The sequence below is a fragment of the Oryx dammah genome, unplaced genomic scaffold (genome assembly GCF_014754425.2).
Source record: "Oryx dammah isolate SB20612 unplaced genomic scaffold, SCBI_Odam_1.1 HiC_scaffold_4, whole genome shotgun sequence".
NCBI classification, from domain to species: Eukaryota; Metazoa; Chordata; class Mammalia; order Artiodactyla; family Bovidae; genus Oryx; species Oryx dammah.
The window spans coordinates 89,222,136-89,236,932 of NW_024070188.1; the positions used below are offsets into that span (position 1 = coordinate 89,222,136).

Sequence of the window (14,797 nt, forward strand, 5' to 3'; positions counted from 1 at the left end):
GTCAGTGTAACTCACATCTGTGTGGTCTACCAGTCTCGAAGTATTCCTGGCAAGTCGTATTTCTGTTTAAAACCCTTTCATTCTCCCCTAAAGGCAGATCTCACATAAAGAAAGGAGGGGAAGATGCCTACATTGTGGTTAATGAGGAGGGAGAATCCAGAGGTGGTTTAGGTCATCTGAGTTCTGAAGAGTTTGGCTGCTATGTGTTAATTAATAGTTAGCTCCACCTCTCTCCTCTTTCACACCTCCTGCCATCATTAGTTTTGGGTGAGATGGGCTTTTAAAATTATTGTTTTAGCTCTGTAGCTGTTATCTTCTGTAAGTTTCATATACTAATAAATGTGGCTTCATGAACAGAAAGGCAAAACCAGCTTCTGAATGTTGTGGATACGAACCTGTTTCAAGACCCCTGTGCTGCCTCTGGCAGCTGCGTCACGTTTGGCCTGATGGGAGGTGGCTCCTTAGGCTGGGTTTGTCTCTGGCAACAGAAATACATGCTTTCAGAGCGATGCCGTCGTCTCCTGTCACCTTTAGAGGGAACGTTCGCACCGTGAAAGTAGCAAGTTTGTATTTGTCTTTGTGAAACAGAACTTTCTTTGAAAATGTTAAAAAGGTTTTAACATTGGAAAGTGCTGCAGTGGGGTGGAAGCATCACTGATGAAGCCAAACACCCGCGAAGTGCTCTCATAGCTCGTTTGGTGGTGGATCTGAAGCAACATGCCAAGCAGTGCAAGGCAGTGATGGCGTGTCTGCAGCTCAAAGCTGTGCGTAGTGAGGGGGAGAGGCAGATTGCGGGGTCAGAGCTGGGTTAGGGTCCTGCTCCGCCCCTCGCTGCTCCTGCAAACCCGGGCTGTCCAGGGATCTCAGCCTTATTGTTTGTCATCTGTGAAAACTGAGCTTTGCAGAGTTTCCACTGAGTTAATTAGATGACTTGTATCAAACACCCAGCAAATTCCAATCCATTAAAAATGTCCATAAAGTGCCTTGAAAGCGTTGTCCTAATCCATATCATAAGGCATCGTGAGATGGCAGAAGAAATCAGTCCACGTGATTTTATTGAGAACAAAGACACATTCAGATTATCTGTTACTTAAATGTCTACAAACAGGGACGAGAGCCTTGAGACAGACTAGGGTCCATGCAGTCTGTGCTTTAACGGAACCTGTCCCGCTGACCGAGTTTAATGGTCGCGGCGAAGGCCAGCTGGCCCGGCACTGCCTAACTAGGCCCTGTGACTCCTCCTTGTGCTTGGGTTTCTGGAGTTGGGCGCTTGGGCTAAAAGCCCGGGACTGACGTGAGGGTCATTCCTGGGCCAAAGGGAACAAAGTTAAGGGAAGACACAGGTCCTTCAGGCTAAGAGGCCAAGCAGAGACCCAAGAGTCAGAAAATCCCAGAAACGCCAACCCTCTGGTCTAGGGGTAAACTCTGGAGCCAGTCTGAGGGTTGGCAGAACACACAGAGATACGAGAGGGGGCGATTGTGCAGAATCCACCTGGGGAGAGTGAGCAAACTGCAAAGACTCTTCCTGCCAGAACCAAGTAGGAACTGGGAGAAAATGTTAATAAGTGACTGATGGTGATTGGTGAAGTGGGCACGATGTCCAGGGCACGCAAGCTGGCCAGGGCTCGCTCACACCCGCGGGCGACCCTCAGGATGGCACCCCCCTGGTAAGATTTGGGAGACACAGAATTCACAGGGACACTTGCTTAAAGAGCTTATGCTTTGCCTATTGAGGTGGGAAAATGAGCTGACAAGAAGTTTCTGGCCAAATACAAATTAGTCAGAAGTAATAATTACATTATATCACGCCTACTGCTGGGAAAGATTGAGGGCAAGAAAAAAAGGGGATGACAGAGGATGAGATGGTTGCATGGCATCATTGACTCAATGGACATGAGTTTGAACAAAATCAGGGAGACAGGCAAGGACAGGGAAGCCTGGTATGCTGCGGTTCATGGGGTTGCAGAGTCGGACGTGACCTAGTGGCTGAACAACAAATTATATCATGCCTACAACAAGAAAGAAGTCCTTTGGCAGTTTTGGCATAGTGAAAGAAATTAAAAAGTAAGCCAGGATGCCTTATTGAGCATTTTGCTAGTGGCCTAAGGGGGAAAGTAGATTTGGAAATGTGAGGATGGCTAGAATAGTGGGTCATTAGTTTCTCTTTGATATTTTTCAGTGACAAAAAAAGTTAAATTCCAGATACATAATCCACAATTTAGAATGGGCCCTTATCCACTTACTAATTTAAAAAACCCCCACATTTCCAAGAGAAGGGAACTTCCTCGATGGGCTGGTCTGTCCTATAGGAACTGCCTGGAAAACACTGAACTGGCTGCTTCCTGTCTTGATTCTCCACTAAGTGACTGTTCTCTCTAACACGGCACCCATCTGGCCTCCACGCCAGGAATAACTTTCTCAGCGGCGGAGAATGACAGACAGACATAACAGTTTCCCAGTGTTTTTAATAAACGTATTGTTTTTCTCCGCAAAAATGGAAGCTGACTGTCTCCCAACTCTGCTGCCAGCTTCTTTTAGGAGCCAGAAATTGGCATTCAGGGCGCTGTGAGCCCCCCCAGTTGTCAAAGGCTGTGTCTTATCGGACGTTCCTGGACAACACATTTCATTTCTCTGTGTGGACTCCCTGCGGAGTCTGTGGTTGATATGAGAGGGAAACGCTGAGATTCTTGAGCACAGGGCTTGCAAGCCAGTGGCGGGGGGCCGCTTCTTTGCTCTCCCCACTCCCGCCCTGCTTCTCTGGGCCTTAGAGGAGGTGCAGGACAAAAGACAGAGGGCAGGTCTGGGCATCGGGGGTCTGGGCCCGCTTCTGCCGCTCCCGCTGTCCGGCTAAGCCACTTGCTTCTGCTTTTGTTCTTCCTCTTGACGTTGTCAGGGTGAATGAATGAACGTGTTTTCCATCTTTTGATTTCTACAGAAAAGTGCACAACAACAAATAAATATTTAAGCTATCAGCTTGCAGTCCTCTCAATAAAGCAGAAAGTAAAAGCAACATTTTTGGCAGCGAATGCTGAAGGATTCAGGTCAGTTTTAGATGCAAATTTTCCTCTCTGGGTGATCTTAGAATCAGCAGTAGGCAGTATTTACTTTGTATTCTCCCTCGACTTTTATGAACGTTTCCTAATAGCATTCCTTAGTTACTTAACCATGTGCAGCTGCTCTGCTCACCTGTTTCTCGGATCCAAGAGCAGTCCTGGTTTTATTACAGTTTCTTTCTGAGCCCTCAAGCCAGAAGGAATGTGTTTAAGTATAATACTTAATAGATTTTCTGGGCTCTGGAATTTGAATGAGAATTCACAGAGCAGCCCTCTTTCGAGAAGACACACACTTCCTCCCCACCTTTCCATGGCCTTCTGTCTGTCCCTTTCATCCGGAAAACACCTCAGCGTGGGACCCCGTGGTTGGAACAGCCCAGGCTTTGTCTCAACGGTCAGGCCCAGAGCCTGCTGATACAGCCCCCGACGCACTGCCAAAGCTTCGGATTAAACACGGGATTAAAAGTCAGATTTGGATTTTCTGTTTTCTTCTTTTTCTCGGTGTGCCGACAAGTCAGTCGAAGCATTGTTCTCCAGAATCTTCACTCCCTTGGTTTTCTGTGTGAGCTAGAATCAGGGCTTTCTCCTGTGAAGTTGTAAGCCGAGGAGAAACTATTTCTGCAATGTTGTCTGCGATGAGTACTGTCCAGAGTCTGGGCGTGCGAAATTCTCTTGGTTTCCCATCAGTCTGCACCAAGGAGTCTGGACCCTCTCCACCCCTATGCTGGCTTCATCGATGCCTGAAAGGGTTTAGAAGTAGCCACGCTTGCTCCAGGTCCTGATTACCTGCAAGTCAGGCTCCAGATCTCTAGGTCCCCCAAGATCCCGGAGTGGATGCACCTGCGGAAAGGCGTGCAAAGATGCCACCCTCCTTGAACCTTCTGGACGGTGCTGGGCGCCCTGCTCACAGCTACCCTTACTAGAGAGCCAGCTAACCCACCCATAAAGTTGAGAGGTGAATTCTAGCCTGGACGAGGTGGCGTTAGAGCCCAGAGGTCCAGGGCCCCCAGGAGGACTGTGGACTGACCTAGGCTTCCAGTTAGCTCTAGGGGGGTGAATCGGCCAGCAGGACCGGTCTTTCGAGGACGGGATCAGCGCCCTGGGATGGGAGGGCGAGGTGTATCTTGCTGTCCCAGGGCTTGCGCGCGCGCGAGAGAGCGTGTACGCCTGTGTGCATCTGTGTGCGTGTGTGCACATGGCTGCGCGTGTGCGGGGAAGGGGGCGCGCACACGCAGCACCCACACAGGCTGCAGCACAGCCCTGGGGGTCCCCTCCACTTCCAGCTCCCTCAGACCCGCGCCCGCGGCGGCCGCTCGGTGGAGCGGGCGTCGGAGCCGAGCGAACGGAGCGCAGCGGCCGCGCTGGAGGTGGGGCAGGGGGAGGGGAGGGGGGGGGGGGGGGGGGGGGCGGAGGAGGATCCGGGAAGCTCCGGAGTTATTTGACAGGAGCCGGGGCCGCCGCAGGACGCGGAGGACCGCCGGGCCAGCTGGTCGAGTCCGGGCCGCCCGGAGCGCTGGGGACGAGGACCCGAGCAGCCCCTCCGCCAGTTCCGCGGCCGCCGCCCGAGTGCCGCCCGCGCGCCCCGCTCGGGGCTGGAGAGCGCCGGCCCCGCGCCCGGCCACCATGCTGCTGCCGCGGCTCTGCTGGCTGCCGCTGCTCGCGGCGCTGCTCCCGCCGGCGCCCGCGCAGAAGTTCTCGGCGCTCACGGTGAGTGGGCCCGCGGCGCCGGGGCGCGCCGCCTCCTGCCCGGGGCCGGCCGTGTCCCCGCGGGCCCCTCCGGCCGCCGCGCTCAGGCGCCGCGAGCAGGTGACCCTCCCGCCCGCGTGGCCCGAGCAGGTGGGGCCTGGGCGGCCCGCGGGGCGCGCGCGGCTTCTGGGGTCCCCCGACGCGGGTGGACCGGCAAGGGGTGCTCCGCGGGCCCCTCGCCGCCCCCTCACGAGGGGCAGGGTCGCGCGCGGAAGACCAGGTCCGGGAGCCAGGGCGCCGCCCGGTGGACTGTCCGAGGGCGGCTCTGCCGGGGCCTCGGCGCCCATCGGGCTCGGTGCGTCCCGGGCTCGGCCCTGGGCGCGCGGTACTGACCCCGTGACTCTTGCCCGGCGGGCGGGCGAAGGGGCCCGGCTCCTGGGCCCCGCAGGTTGGGCCCGACCTTCCCGGGGGACGTGAGCTTAGAAGCAGCAGATGCCGTGACACGTGGAGACTGCTTCCCCTCGTCCCAGCGAGCAGACATTGGAGGGCGCCGGGGACTCCGCGTCCTGCGCTCGCCGGCCCTGGGCCCCCGGGGCAGGGTGCGCCGAGCGCCAGGGTCACCGCGCGGACCGCGGCCGGGTTTGCTTTCTTAGCGGCGACTTCTCGGCGAGGCCCGGCCACCGTTGCGCGGTGCCAAGCTCGAAGCGCCGCGCAGGGGCCGAGCCAAGCCGCCGGCCCGGCCCGGGTGTCCCAGCCCCCGGCTCGGGCAGACCTCGTGGGCTTGCAGTGTTTGCAAACCCATAATTAATGCAATCTGCAGAAACGAAAACATTCCACTTAAATGTGTTTTTGAACAAGTGCTTGAGAAAACACGCAGGGAGAGAGAACACCTCTGGTGGAGAGATGCTTCTAAGTGCCCGGGACGGTCCTGAAGGCGTTTATTGTATCGAAAATACCAACGGGTGAGCTGGGCTGTGGTCGGGTCTGCTTTTCAGCAAAGTTCAAGCCGGCTGGGAGCCTTTTTTTCCCCCCCTATTCGAGCAGTACCAGGGGGAAGGAGTTAGTGAGTTCACGGTTCATACCTAAAATTCTTCTGGGGCGGCCCTGGTCCCTGCCTTGCGTCTCACAAATGACGTGCAGATTAGAAACTGCCTACCCGATCGTGAGGAGGTTCCCAGAGGCTCAGCGGTCCGTGTGGGGTCTTCATCTCCGCAGAGGGGCGGCGACGCGAGACTTGCTGTGTGTGGGTGCCTCTACCCATCTGGACACACACGATGGGCTTAGATGCGCGCTTGTGTAAACAGCCGCCCACGGCGGGGCATCCGAGGCCCCAGAGAAATGGAACCCAAGCCTCACTTATTTTGCAGCAGGCTGTCTCCGCGGCCACAGTTGTTCTGAAAGTGCCCAAAGCACATGCCACCTCAGGGGGCCTCCTGGATCTGCCGGTCTCTGGGTGGAAAAGCAGGATAGGGTGTTCGTTCCTGGAACTCCTGGACTCCCTTGGGTTTTCTTCTCTTTTCCATCCCGCGCTTAGAAGCTAAACACTCGCTTTCAGGTTGCCCTGGTCCTTGGCCTTCCTCGGGCTGCGCTCAGGGTTTCCTGGGTGTTGGTGGCACCGGCTGCACAGGACCCCGTGCGAAGCTAATGGCACACAGAGCGCAGGTACCAGCCCTCTTTGGCTGCACTTCCCTCAAAACTGTTTGTCTTAACACTATTTTTGCAAGTAAAATGCTGTGTGGCTTCAGCCTCCAGGAGAAAAGCTTAAAGCCCTGACATATCTTGGCAAGCTCCCCTCCCCGCCCCACCCCTCATCAAGCACATCAAGAAGCTGGCTGATGGGCCGTGAGGGCACGTTGGAGGTGCTCACCTCTTTTCAGACCGATTTCCAGTTTGCAGGTGGTGGGGGGGGCGACCGCTTGTTTCCAGCAGGATGGCTTTCTCTCTGCAGGATTTACATCTGGTCTTTAATAAACCAGAGAGACAGTGCCAGTCCCGGGGAGCTGGGGAGTGATCACTGGGCGTGCTCTGGATGTGTGATCCTAGGCACATTACTTAGCTGTCTTAATCGCCAGTGTTCTTGCTGTAAAGTGCGATCAAGCAACGCCTTCTGTTTAGCTCAGTGCCAGGATTAAACGTGAGGCTTTTCATGTCCGCTCGCGGTACACCCCTGTTCTGTAACTCACCCTATTTCTGATGGCAGCCGTGCCACTGGTTCTGACGCCGTAGTTTCCCCAGGTGGCTGTGCCCCTCGGGCATGGGGACGCTGGCCTCATGGTGGTTTTGTTCATGGGGTGTGGAGCACAGCACGCCACCCTGGGGGAGCGGGAGCTTTGTTGAGGTGGGGGTGCCATCCTGGACCAGCAAGCGAGGAAACCGGCCTGGCTGTCCGCTCGGCGCCACCCTGTCTCCTCAGGTGGGAGCAGGCGGCGCGCCCGCCTCCTGGGGGTCAGAAGCTTGTCACTGGCGTCCCTGGGTGATGCCTTGGTCCCCCCGCTCCCCGCACTGGGCGGTCTTGGCTGCGGGATGTGTCTCCCCCGTGTGTCGGTGGGTTTGACCACCTCCGCTAATTGGTGTTCAAGACAAAGAGAATCTGCTTTGCTCAATAATTCCCTTTTTTCCCCGTTAAAGTCATTCTTTAGAAACGGCACCTTTGTGTGCATCCCTGTGACTCTGAGGATTTGCCTCACTGCCTGGTCCTCCACGAACTGCGTGCTTTTCCTGTGACAGGCAGGGGCGAGAGGTGTGTCTGACCCCTGCTGGGATCCTCACCTGTCCCTTCCTTCTTCGAGGGCTGGATCCGGTCCGGTTTCCATCCTGCTCGTGGCCAAGCCTAGGGAGCACCTTCCAGAGTCGGCCACCTGCTCACACGTGGCCCAGATGACCGCAGGTCTGCTCCGTCACGGGCGCAGCGGTGCTGGCTTTGGCAGAAGTCCGCAAACCCGGACGTGGGTGTTTCCTTCCTGGGTGTTTCCAGGGGGCACTGTACTCCCAGTGACTCCTTGCTCAGGGTGTTTGGGAGGAGCCGTGGACTGATTTTAGAGCTGCCTGCGGGAGTTCTGCCCCCACTGAGAAGGCAGAGGCCAGTGGCCTTGCTTCTCATGTGGCTTCTGGCCACCTGTGAGGATGCACCCCGGGTGCTGCCCATGGGCTGAGCTTTCTTTGCTCCGGGGACACTTGGTGTGTGTTTTCTCCTTGACTTCGCAGCAGCCTGACCAGCAAGGCTCTGCTTTACCCTCATTCGAAAGGCTCTGCTGGGGCCCTCCACACTGCTCTCTTCCGGAGGCTTCCCTGGGCAGGGGCGGGGGCCAGGGTGCAGACTTCCCTGCCTGTCTGCTGGGTCACCTTCAAGGCCGGTCCAGCTGGGCCTCCCCCGTCCCCTGACGGGCCTCCAGCACGTGATGAGGAGCTGTCTGTCGGGGCGGGGGCTTCTAAGGACAGAGGAGCCTGGTGGGCTACCGCTTATGGTGTCGCAGAGTCGAACACCACGGGGTCGCTGAGCGACAGCAACGGCATAGGAGTATGCTGCGGTCGGCCAAGCGGGTCCACTGTTGATGGTGCGGAATATGCCGCGGTCGGCACAAGCGGGTCCACCGTTGACGGTGCAGAGACGTGGGGTCAGAAGCCCCCTCAGCTCCAGGCAATCGTGGACGGTCCTGCTCCCCACTGTTTCACTGTCTGCTCAGCTCTCAGGCAGCGACTATGGTTTTTTTCTTCTCCTTTTGCAAATGCTCTGAGCACATTTGCTGCTCTGGGAAAGCTGCGTTTCATTCATCAGCAGAAGAGGGACCACGGAGGTGGTTAAGGAAAAGGAAACTAAACATCATCAAAATTTTCCAACCTAGAAGCCCATTTACATGGCGACTGGAAACCCAAACATCTGGAGGAGTCGCTTTAATTCTGATTTGAAATCAAGACCATAAATAAAACTATAAGCAACTTCAGGCTATAACAAGATTGTGCAGTAAATGGCATCGCTGTAACCAACATAGGTTGCGATGGTTCAGAGCAGGACAGATTTCTAAGTAATTCTATATCGAAATAAGCCTTCACGAGAGTCTAGGGTTTTGGAATGAGGCTGTTATTAAGATTGGCAATGTAACATTGGAATAGAGGGCAAGGGTAACATTGTATGTATTTTTAATTAAAACATAACTGTTTATACATTTACAAGCTGTAGATGCTGAGTGATGAACTTCCAGGTGGATTCTGGCATTAGAGAAGAAAGATCAGTCATAGTTTTCTGAGTTCATTTATGTTTCCCTAATCGATGGCGTTGGCAATGGGACACGTTGTTGTTGTTCAGCTAAGTTGTGTCTGACCCTTCGCGACCCCGTGGACTGTAGCCCGCCAGACTCCTCTGTCCTTGGGATTCTCCAGGCAAGAATGCTGGAGCGGGTTGCCATTTCCTTCTCCAGGGGATCTTCCCCACCCAGGGGTGGAACCCATGTCTCTTGCACTGCAGGCAGATTCTTTACCATCTGAGCCCCCAGGGAAGCCAATGGGATGACACTTCTCTTAATTTCTGTGCATCTCGAGAGTTTGAATAACACTTAATATATTGAATGTTTATTAATAACTGAAGCCCAAGGAAGGAAAGGGTTCAGAAAGTGCAATCCTAATTCCATGTGGGCTAAGAAGAGGTTATTCTAGAAGTGATAATAACAGGCATTTTATGCGGTTTTGTAGTCCCAGGCTGAAAACCAAAGAGCAGAGATTTGTAATAAAACAGAAATAAATAGAACCCAGTAAAATGGTGACTCTCATTTATATTGTCAGCATTGAGAAACAAGACATTATAAATGGAAACTTGTACTACCTGGCCAGGTTTAATTAAAATTTTCATTAGAATAGGAGGCCCTTTCAGAATGACTCATAACACTATAATCATATTCAGATTTTTATTATGTCTGACATAAAATGGGATATTAATCAATGAAGCTGGCATTTAAGGGGAGGCGAAATGTCCAGACAGTTGGGAGCGTGTTTCTCTCTCAACATGAGCGTCAACACTCTCCTCCCCTCTTCTTTCCCCTGATCACCTTTCCTCTCTATCTCTTATGCCTCTGCCCTAATCACAGTTGATTCCTTTGCTTCTCCTGCGGCCTTTAATGTCACTGCTTCCATCTGAGCCGAGAGTGGACAGGAAGTTTCTGGTTCCTCCCCCTCATACTTTCCCCTAAGAGCATCCGCAGGGCCCCTCTACCTCGCTCTGCCCCAGTGGCTGGCTCAGGCCCCTCACCCCCTGCGTCGTGTGACCGGCCCCGGCCCCTTGGTGAGCACACGCCCTGTTTATGTTTATTTTTGTGGGGGGCCAGCCAGCTGTTAACATTTGAGGTTGCTGGCAAAGGGTTTTCCAATAATAGTGAAGTTTCAGAAAGCTCGGAGGCTTCAGATGAGCAGAGATCTGTGGTGTACTTGAGCCCTGGCTCAGAACACTCGAGGACGTGCGACGGAATCTGTTGGCCCCTCTCGTTCGGGATGCTCTCAGGCTTGCTGGGTTTCGTCGCTGCTGACAGAGCACGCTCATCAGTGGGTTGGCCCCAAGTGCTCTCGTCTACCGGTGACCTGGCCTGAGGGGGGTTGCTTTGTTGTTCGCTGTCATCAAGGCTCTAGGAACAAACGGGTCCATCCTCCCTGCGAGATGAGCGCGTGGCAGACACGTGGTTCCCTTCCTGGGGACGTCTGTCTGACTTCCCACGCCTCTGCCTGCCCTGCTCAGCTCTGTACCATCCCAGCCCCCAGTGGACCGGGGAGACAGACCCTCCGCGGCCCAGCCCACGACCCCCTGGAGCTGGCAATGGCTGGGTGCTTGTGAGGTGGACCTGGGGCCTTGAAAGAGGGTCTCACTGGCCTCTGTCTGATCCAGATGTGAGCGCTGAGTGCTGGGCGGTGGGCCTGTCACTCCTGCCTGGGAGCTCCATCTCTCTGTTTCAATGAAAGTGGGTAAGAAATGTTCTTTTTTCTTTATTACCCTGAGGAATGATGGGAAGTGCATGGCCAAGTGGGCAGAGTGATAATTTTGGGGGGACCACTTTTCCAGCTGAGGACGGTGAGGTCGTGGTTACCCGGCTCCCTCTGGCCTGGCTGAGCAGTCTCGTGACGACTCTAAAACACGGCTCTGATGTGCGTTCACAGCTGAGCCCTGATGCTGGGGTTTTTACATGTCATTGCCCCTTTCTCATCAAGCACTTCTGGGGCCTGTCTTCCTCTTCATAAGAATGTGGCATAGACTTGCCTTCTCCTCCTTGACTCTGGTTAACCTGTCCTGGTTACTAACAGACTAGCTCAGGCCCCGGTCAAGCTCTCTTCAAGGGAACTCCATCCACAGGGCTGTGCTTTGCTTGCTCTACCACAGTTTTTCTTAAAATGTTGAGAAAAATGTACAAATCCGAGGAAAGACCCCAGAGCCACCCTGGGCTGCCTCTTTGTTTGGACATCGCTGTGGTGCCCTCCTCACACTACACGTTAGAGTCGCAAACAGACTTGTTGTAAGTCGCATAGCGCAAGTTGCAAGACACACTCACCCCATTGATGAGAATCACTGTTCAGTGTGGAGCAGAAATTATTAAAAAAAATGATAAACTCCATTTATGCTTACCATTTTGAAAACTGTTCAGGAGGTCCAGATGACGGATACAGGGCGTCGTTTGTGCTGTCTCTTAGTTGATTCCACAGAGTATTTGGGTTTGTGTCATCAAGAATTAAAAAAAAATAGTACATTTATAATTAAAAAAAAATGGCTTTTGAAAGACAGAAGTGACTGTCTTTCAGTTTTGAGATGGCTCCAGGGTTAAGACGGCCAAGTGAATGGGGTCTGGGGATTCTGTGGCCGGTTTCGGGGTGAGGGCTGCAGGCGTGCGTCCCCAGCATCCTTTCTGGGAAGTGCTCTCAGCTCTATACAGCAGAGACACACGCCAAGGCCCGCCTCGGCCTCCCTCCCAGAGATCAGCCACAGAAATGTCTCCTGCACCTGTCTCAGAGGACTGGTAGCTTCTTCACGGTGAAGCGGCTGAGTCAGGGACAGACAGACAGAGCCAGGTCAGGACCACAGTCAGGACTCTGCTCGTGAGGCTGGGCCGTCCACTCCTTCCTTAGACCTACTCCTGTTGGTGGCAGAGGGGAGGGGGGTCCCTTTGTTCCGAGGGGCCACACTGGCCGTGACGTAAGGGGCCTCACCCAGGAATGTCTCGGCCAGGGAGACCTTTGTTTTGGATAAACAGGTGCACGGAAAGTTTTAAATATTACAAAGAGAGATGGTGCGAGATTCTGCTGCCTGCCTTAATGCCACTCACAATGGAGTAGAATCTGTCGTGGGAGGGTTTTCCTTGGGCCTGGGCGCACGGGCTGGCAGGCTTGGTTTGAATGCAGGCTGGGAATCATATCATCTTTAAAACTGCCACCTACTGAGGAACCAACAGTTCCTGTCATCTGCTTCCCCTGGGCCGTTAGCGTAGGTATTTTAAGCAGGTCACTAGGTCTGGGAAGGCCAGACGCCCTCCACACCTCCTTCGTGCCTTTCTGACCTGGCCCTTCCTCCCAGGCTCCAGCGATTCTGTCTTGCCGTGTCGGGAGGACTCTGAGGATGAGGGACGTATGGACGTCATCCGCCACGAGTCCGCTTGCTCCTGCCTTCCCACCCTCTCATCTAAGGCCCTGCGTGTTCCCCTCCGCTTTCTGAACCAAGCTCCGTTCTGAGCTCTGGTTGGTTCACACCCTCAGGACCGGAGGCAGGATCTCACATGAGGAGCACACCTTTGTCTGTGTGTTGGTTGGCCCACTTGCCCAAGTCACTTCGTGAATCTGAGATTCCATTAAGCCAATTTCTTCCCCTCACTATTTTTTTTTTTTTTTTTTTGGAATTTCTAGAAACTGTAAGTGGTGTTTTATATGCTAGTGGTGTTAAAACTAGGCTTGCATCCTGACCCCACTAGCAGGTTGGAGCTCTCCCCTCTGGCTCACGGAAGTCTGCTAAGCGCTCCTCACTGTCCTGTAAGTGGAGCTGTAGAGGGACCTGGAGGGGTGGGCTCCCAGGAGGTGAGACCAGGGCTGGTCCCTTCCAGCTGCTGCACCCATGCCCTGCACCAGGAAAGAGCCCCAAGGGGGTCCCCTCCCCTCCCGAGAATCAGTGACTTGGGAAGTATCCGACCCTGACTAGGATTCCCAAGGCCACCCACCTGTGACTTTCTCTGGCAGTAATCGACACTGTAGCGGAGGGTGCTGGGCCCGCGGTGAGCCCCGGACAGCCCGCCCCCGCCCCCAGACCGGTTATCTCCCACACACGCAGGTGCGATCCTAGCACGGCCTGAGCGCACGCAGCACCCAGGCTGTGAGTTCAGACTCGACACTCTGCCCGCTTCCCTCTTAAGGCAGAGAGCCGTTTCCTGGGCTGGCACCAGCCCCACCGAGCCGCCCTGTTCCTTTCGTGGGTGATGCATTTAAATGTTTGCCGGCGCCCGAGGGTGAGGAAAGCGAGAGAGGCTCTGACCTGAACGTGCACGTCGGCGCAGTCCCGGCTTTGCAGGATCCACTGGCGATGGGCTCGGGCCTTCCTTCTTCAAAGGTGTATCTTTTGCAGGGAGTTGCCCAAACGAGGTCTTTCTTTTCACCAGGAGATAAAACCCAGGTGGAGTCCCGGATCCTTTTCTCCGCTCACTTGGCATCTCAGGCGGTTGACACCCGTTTACACCCGCAGGAAACGCAGGTGCGGCTCCGGGCCAAGGGCCTCTTCCGGCCGTGGACGCGGAGGTGCCCGCGCCGGCCACACGGCGGCGCGCGAGAGCAGCCCGCCCCTCCCGGCGGCCGGCGCTGGAGGCCGGAGCCCCCGGCGCCCACGCGGCCCACTCCCCTCTCGGGGAGGTGCCCGCGTTGTCTGCGGGGTCGGCTGCCCGCCAGATGGGACTTCCTTTCTGCTGCTGCCCGCCAGATGGGACTTCCTTTCTGCTGCAAAGTCTGGTCACTTAGTAAACCGGTTTTGTTTAAAGCAGTGGCTTCACTTGTTGGCTAAGCTGATACCCCATTTCCGTGCTCTCTGGGAATGGAAGTGCTTAACACATGTCCACTTATGATGGATCTTAACCCGGAAGAACATCAACTGCAGAAAATCGGTCCTCAGGCTTTCGAGGCCTCTCTTCCAACCAAGCCTTTCCCCCGCAGGCTCTGCAGCCCGGCTTTGTGGGGCGAGGGTCCTGGGAGGTGAGGCCCAGCCCCTGCCCCCCAGCTGAGTTCTTACCGACGGCTGCCTCTGGCCAGAAACCATTGACATTTCTTTGCATGAAAGGATCTGAGGCGGGTGTAGAAAGTCCTAAGTGGCCCCCTTGCCCGCCCCCTTTCCCTCCACCCGTGCCTTTTTCTGAGGCTTTGTTCCCTTGTCCTTCTGTGACCAAGGAAGGCCTGTCTCTAGGGCCGGAGGTCCTCTACAGACCTTTGAGGTTGGGAGGCGGGTCCCGCCTGTGGTCTCAGGCTCCTTGGAGCCTGTGACCCCCTCGGAACCTGGAGTCATTTCCAGGCCCAGCCCAGCCTCAGCGTGGCCCCTTGTGGACGGCCCTGGGCCCCGGGGGCTTCTTGGGGCTCTGGGGGTGCATCGCCCGTGGACACACCCGATGCTGGGTCCTGTCTCTGGGCTCAGCTCTGTGACCCCACGTGTGCAGAGGTCAGGATGTGGGGGGCTCCTGAGGGTGTGCCCAGATGCGGACTGAGGCCTGGGGGCGGCCGCCGGCCTCCCTTCCTGGTGCTGGGGCGTTGGCGCTGCAGGCCAGAGCTCCAGGGCGCTGCCTTGCCCTTTGTGTTCTTCCCCCAAACTTAACACAAGAAAGGATAAAAGAATTTCATTGGTCAGGAAATGGTAGAGTTAGAGGCTAATCTCTGTCTCTCTATCCCTCCTTCTCTGAGTGTCTCTCTCTGTCTCTCCCTATCTCTCTCTGTCTCTGTCTCTCCCTCTGTCTGTCCCTATCTCTCCCTGTCTGTCTCTCTGTCTCTCTCCTCCGTCTCTCTGTCTCTGCTCCTCTCTCTCTGTCTCTCCCTATCTCTCTGTCTTTCCCTATCTCTCTCTGTCTCTCCCT

The 14,797-nt window shown here is 55.3% G+C and overlaps 1 protein-coding gene across 2 annotated transcripts in view; it reads left to right on the forward strand.

The window, feature by feature from the left end:
* The first annotated feature begins 4,512 nt into the window (after nt 1-4,512).
* The window catches only part of SMOC2 (SPARC related modular calcium binding 2), a 161,276-nt gene continuing 150,991 nt past the window's right edge, over nt 4,513-14,797 (forward strand). For both annotated transcript variants that reach the window (XM_040239197.1, XM_040239198.1), the window contains exon 1: nt 4,513-4,760. In XM_040239197.1, the coding sequence (XP_040095131.1) occupies nt 4,677-4,760 (84 nt within the window). In that variant the 5' untranslated portion in view covers nt 4,513-4,676. The remainder of the gene's footprint in view (nt 4,761-14,797) is intronic.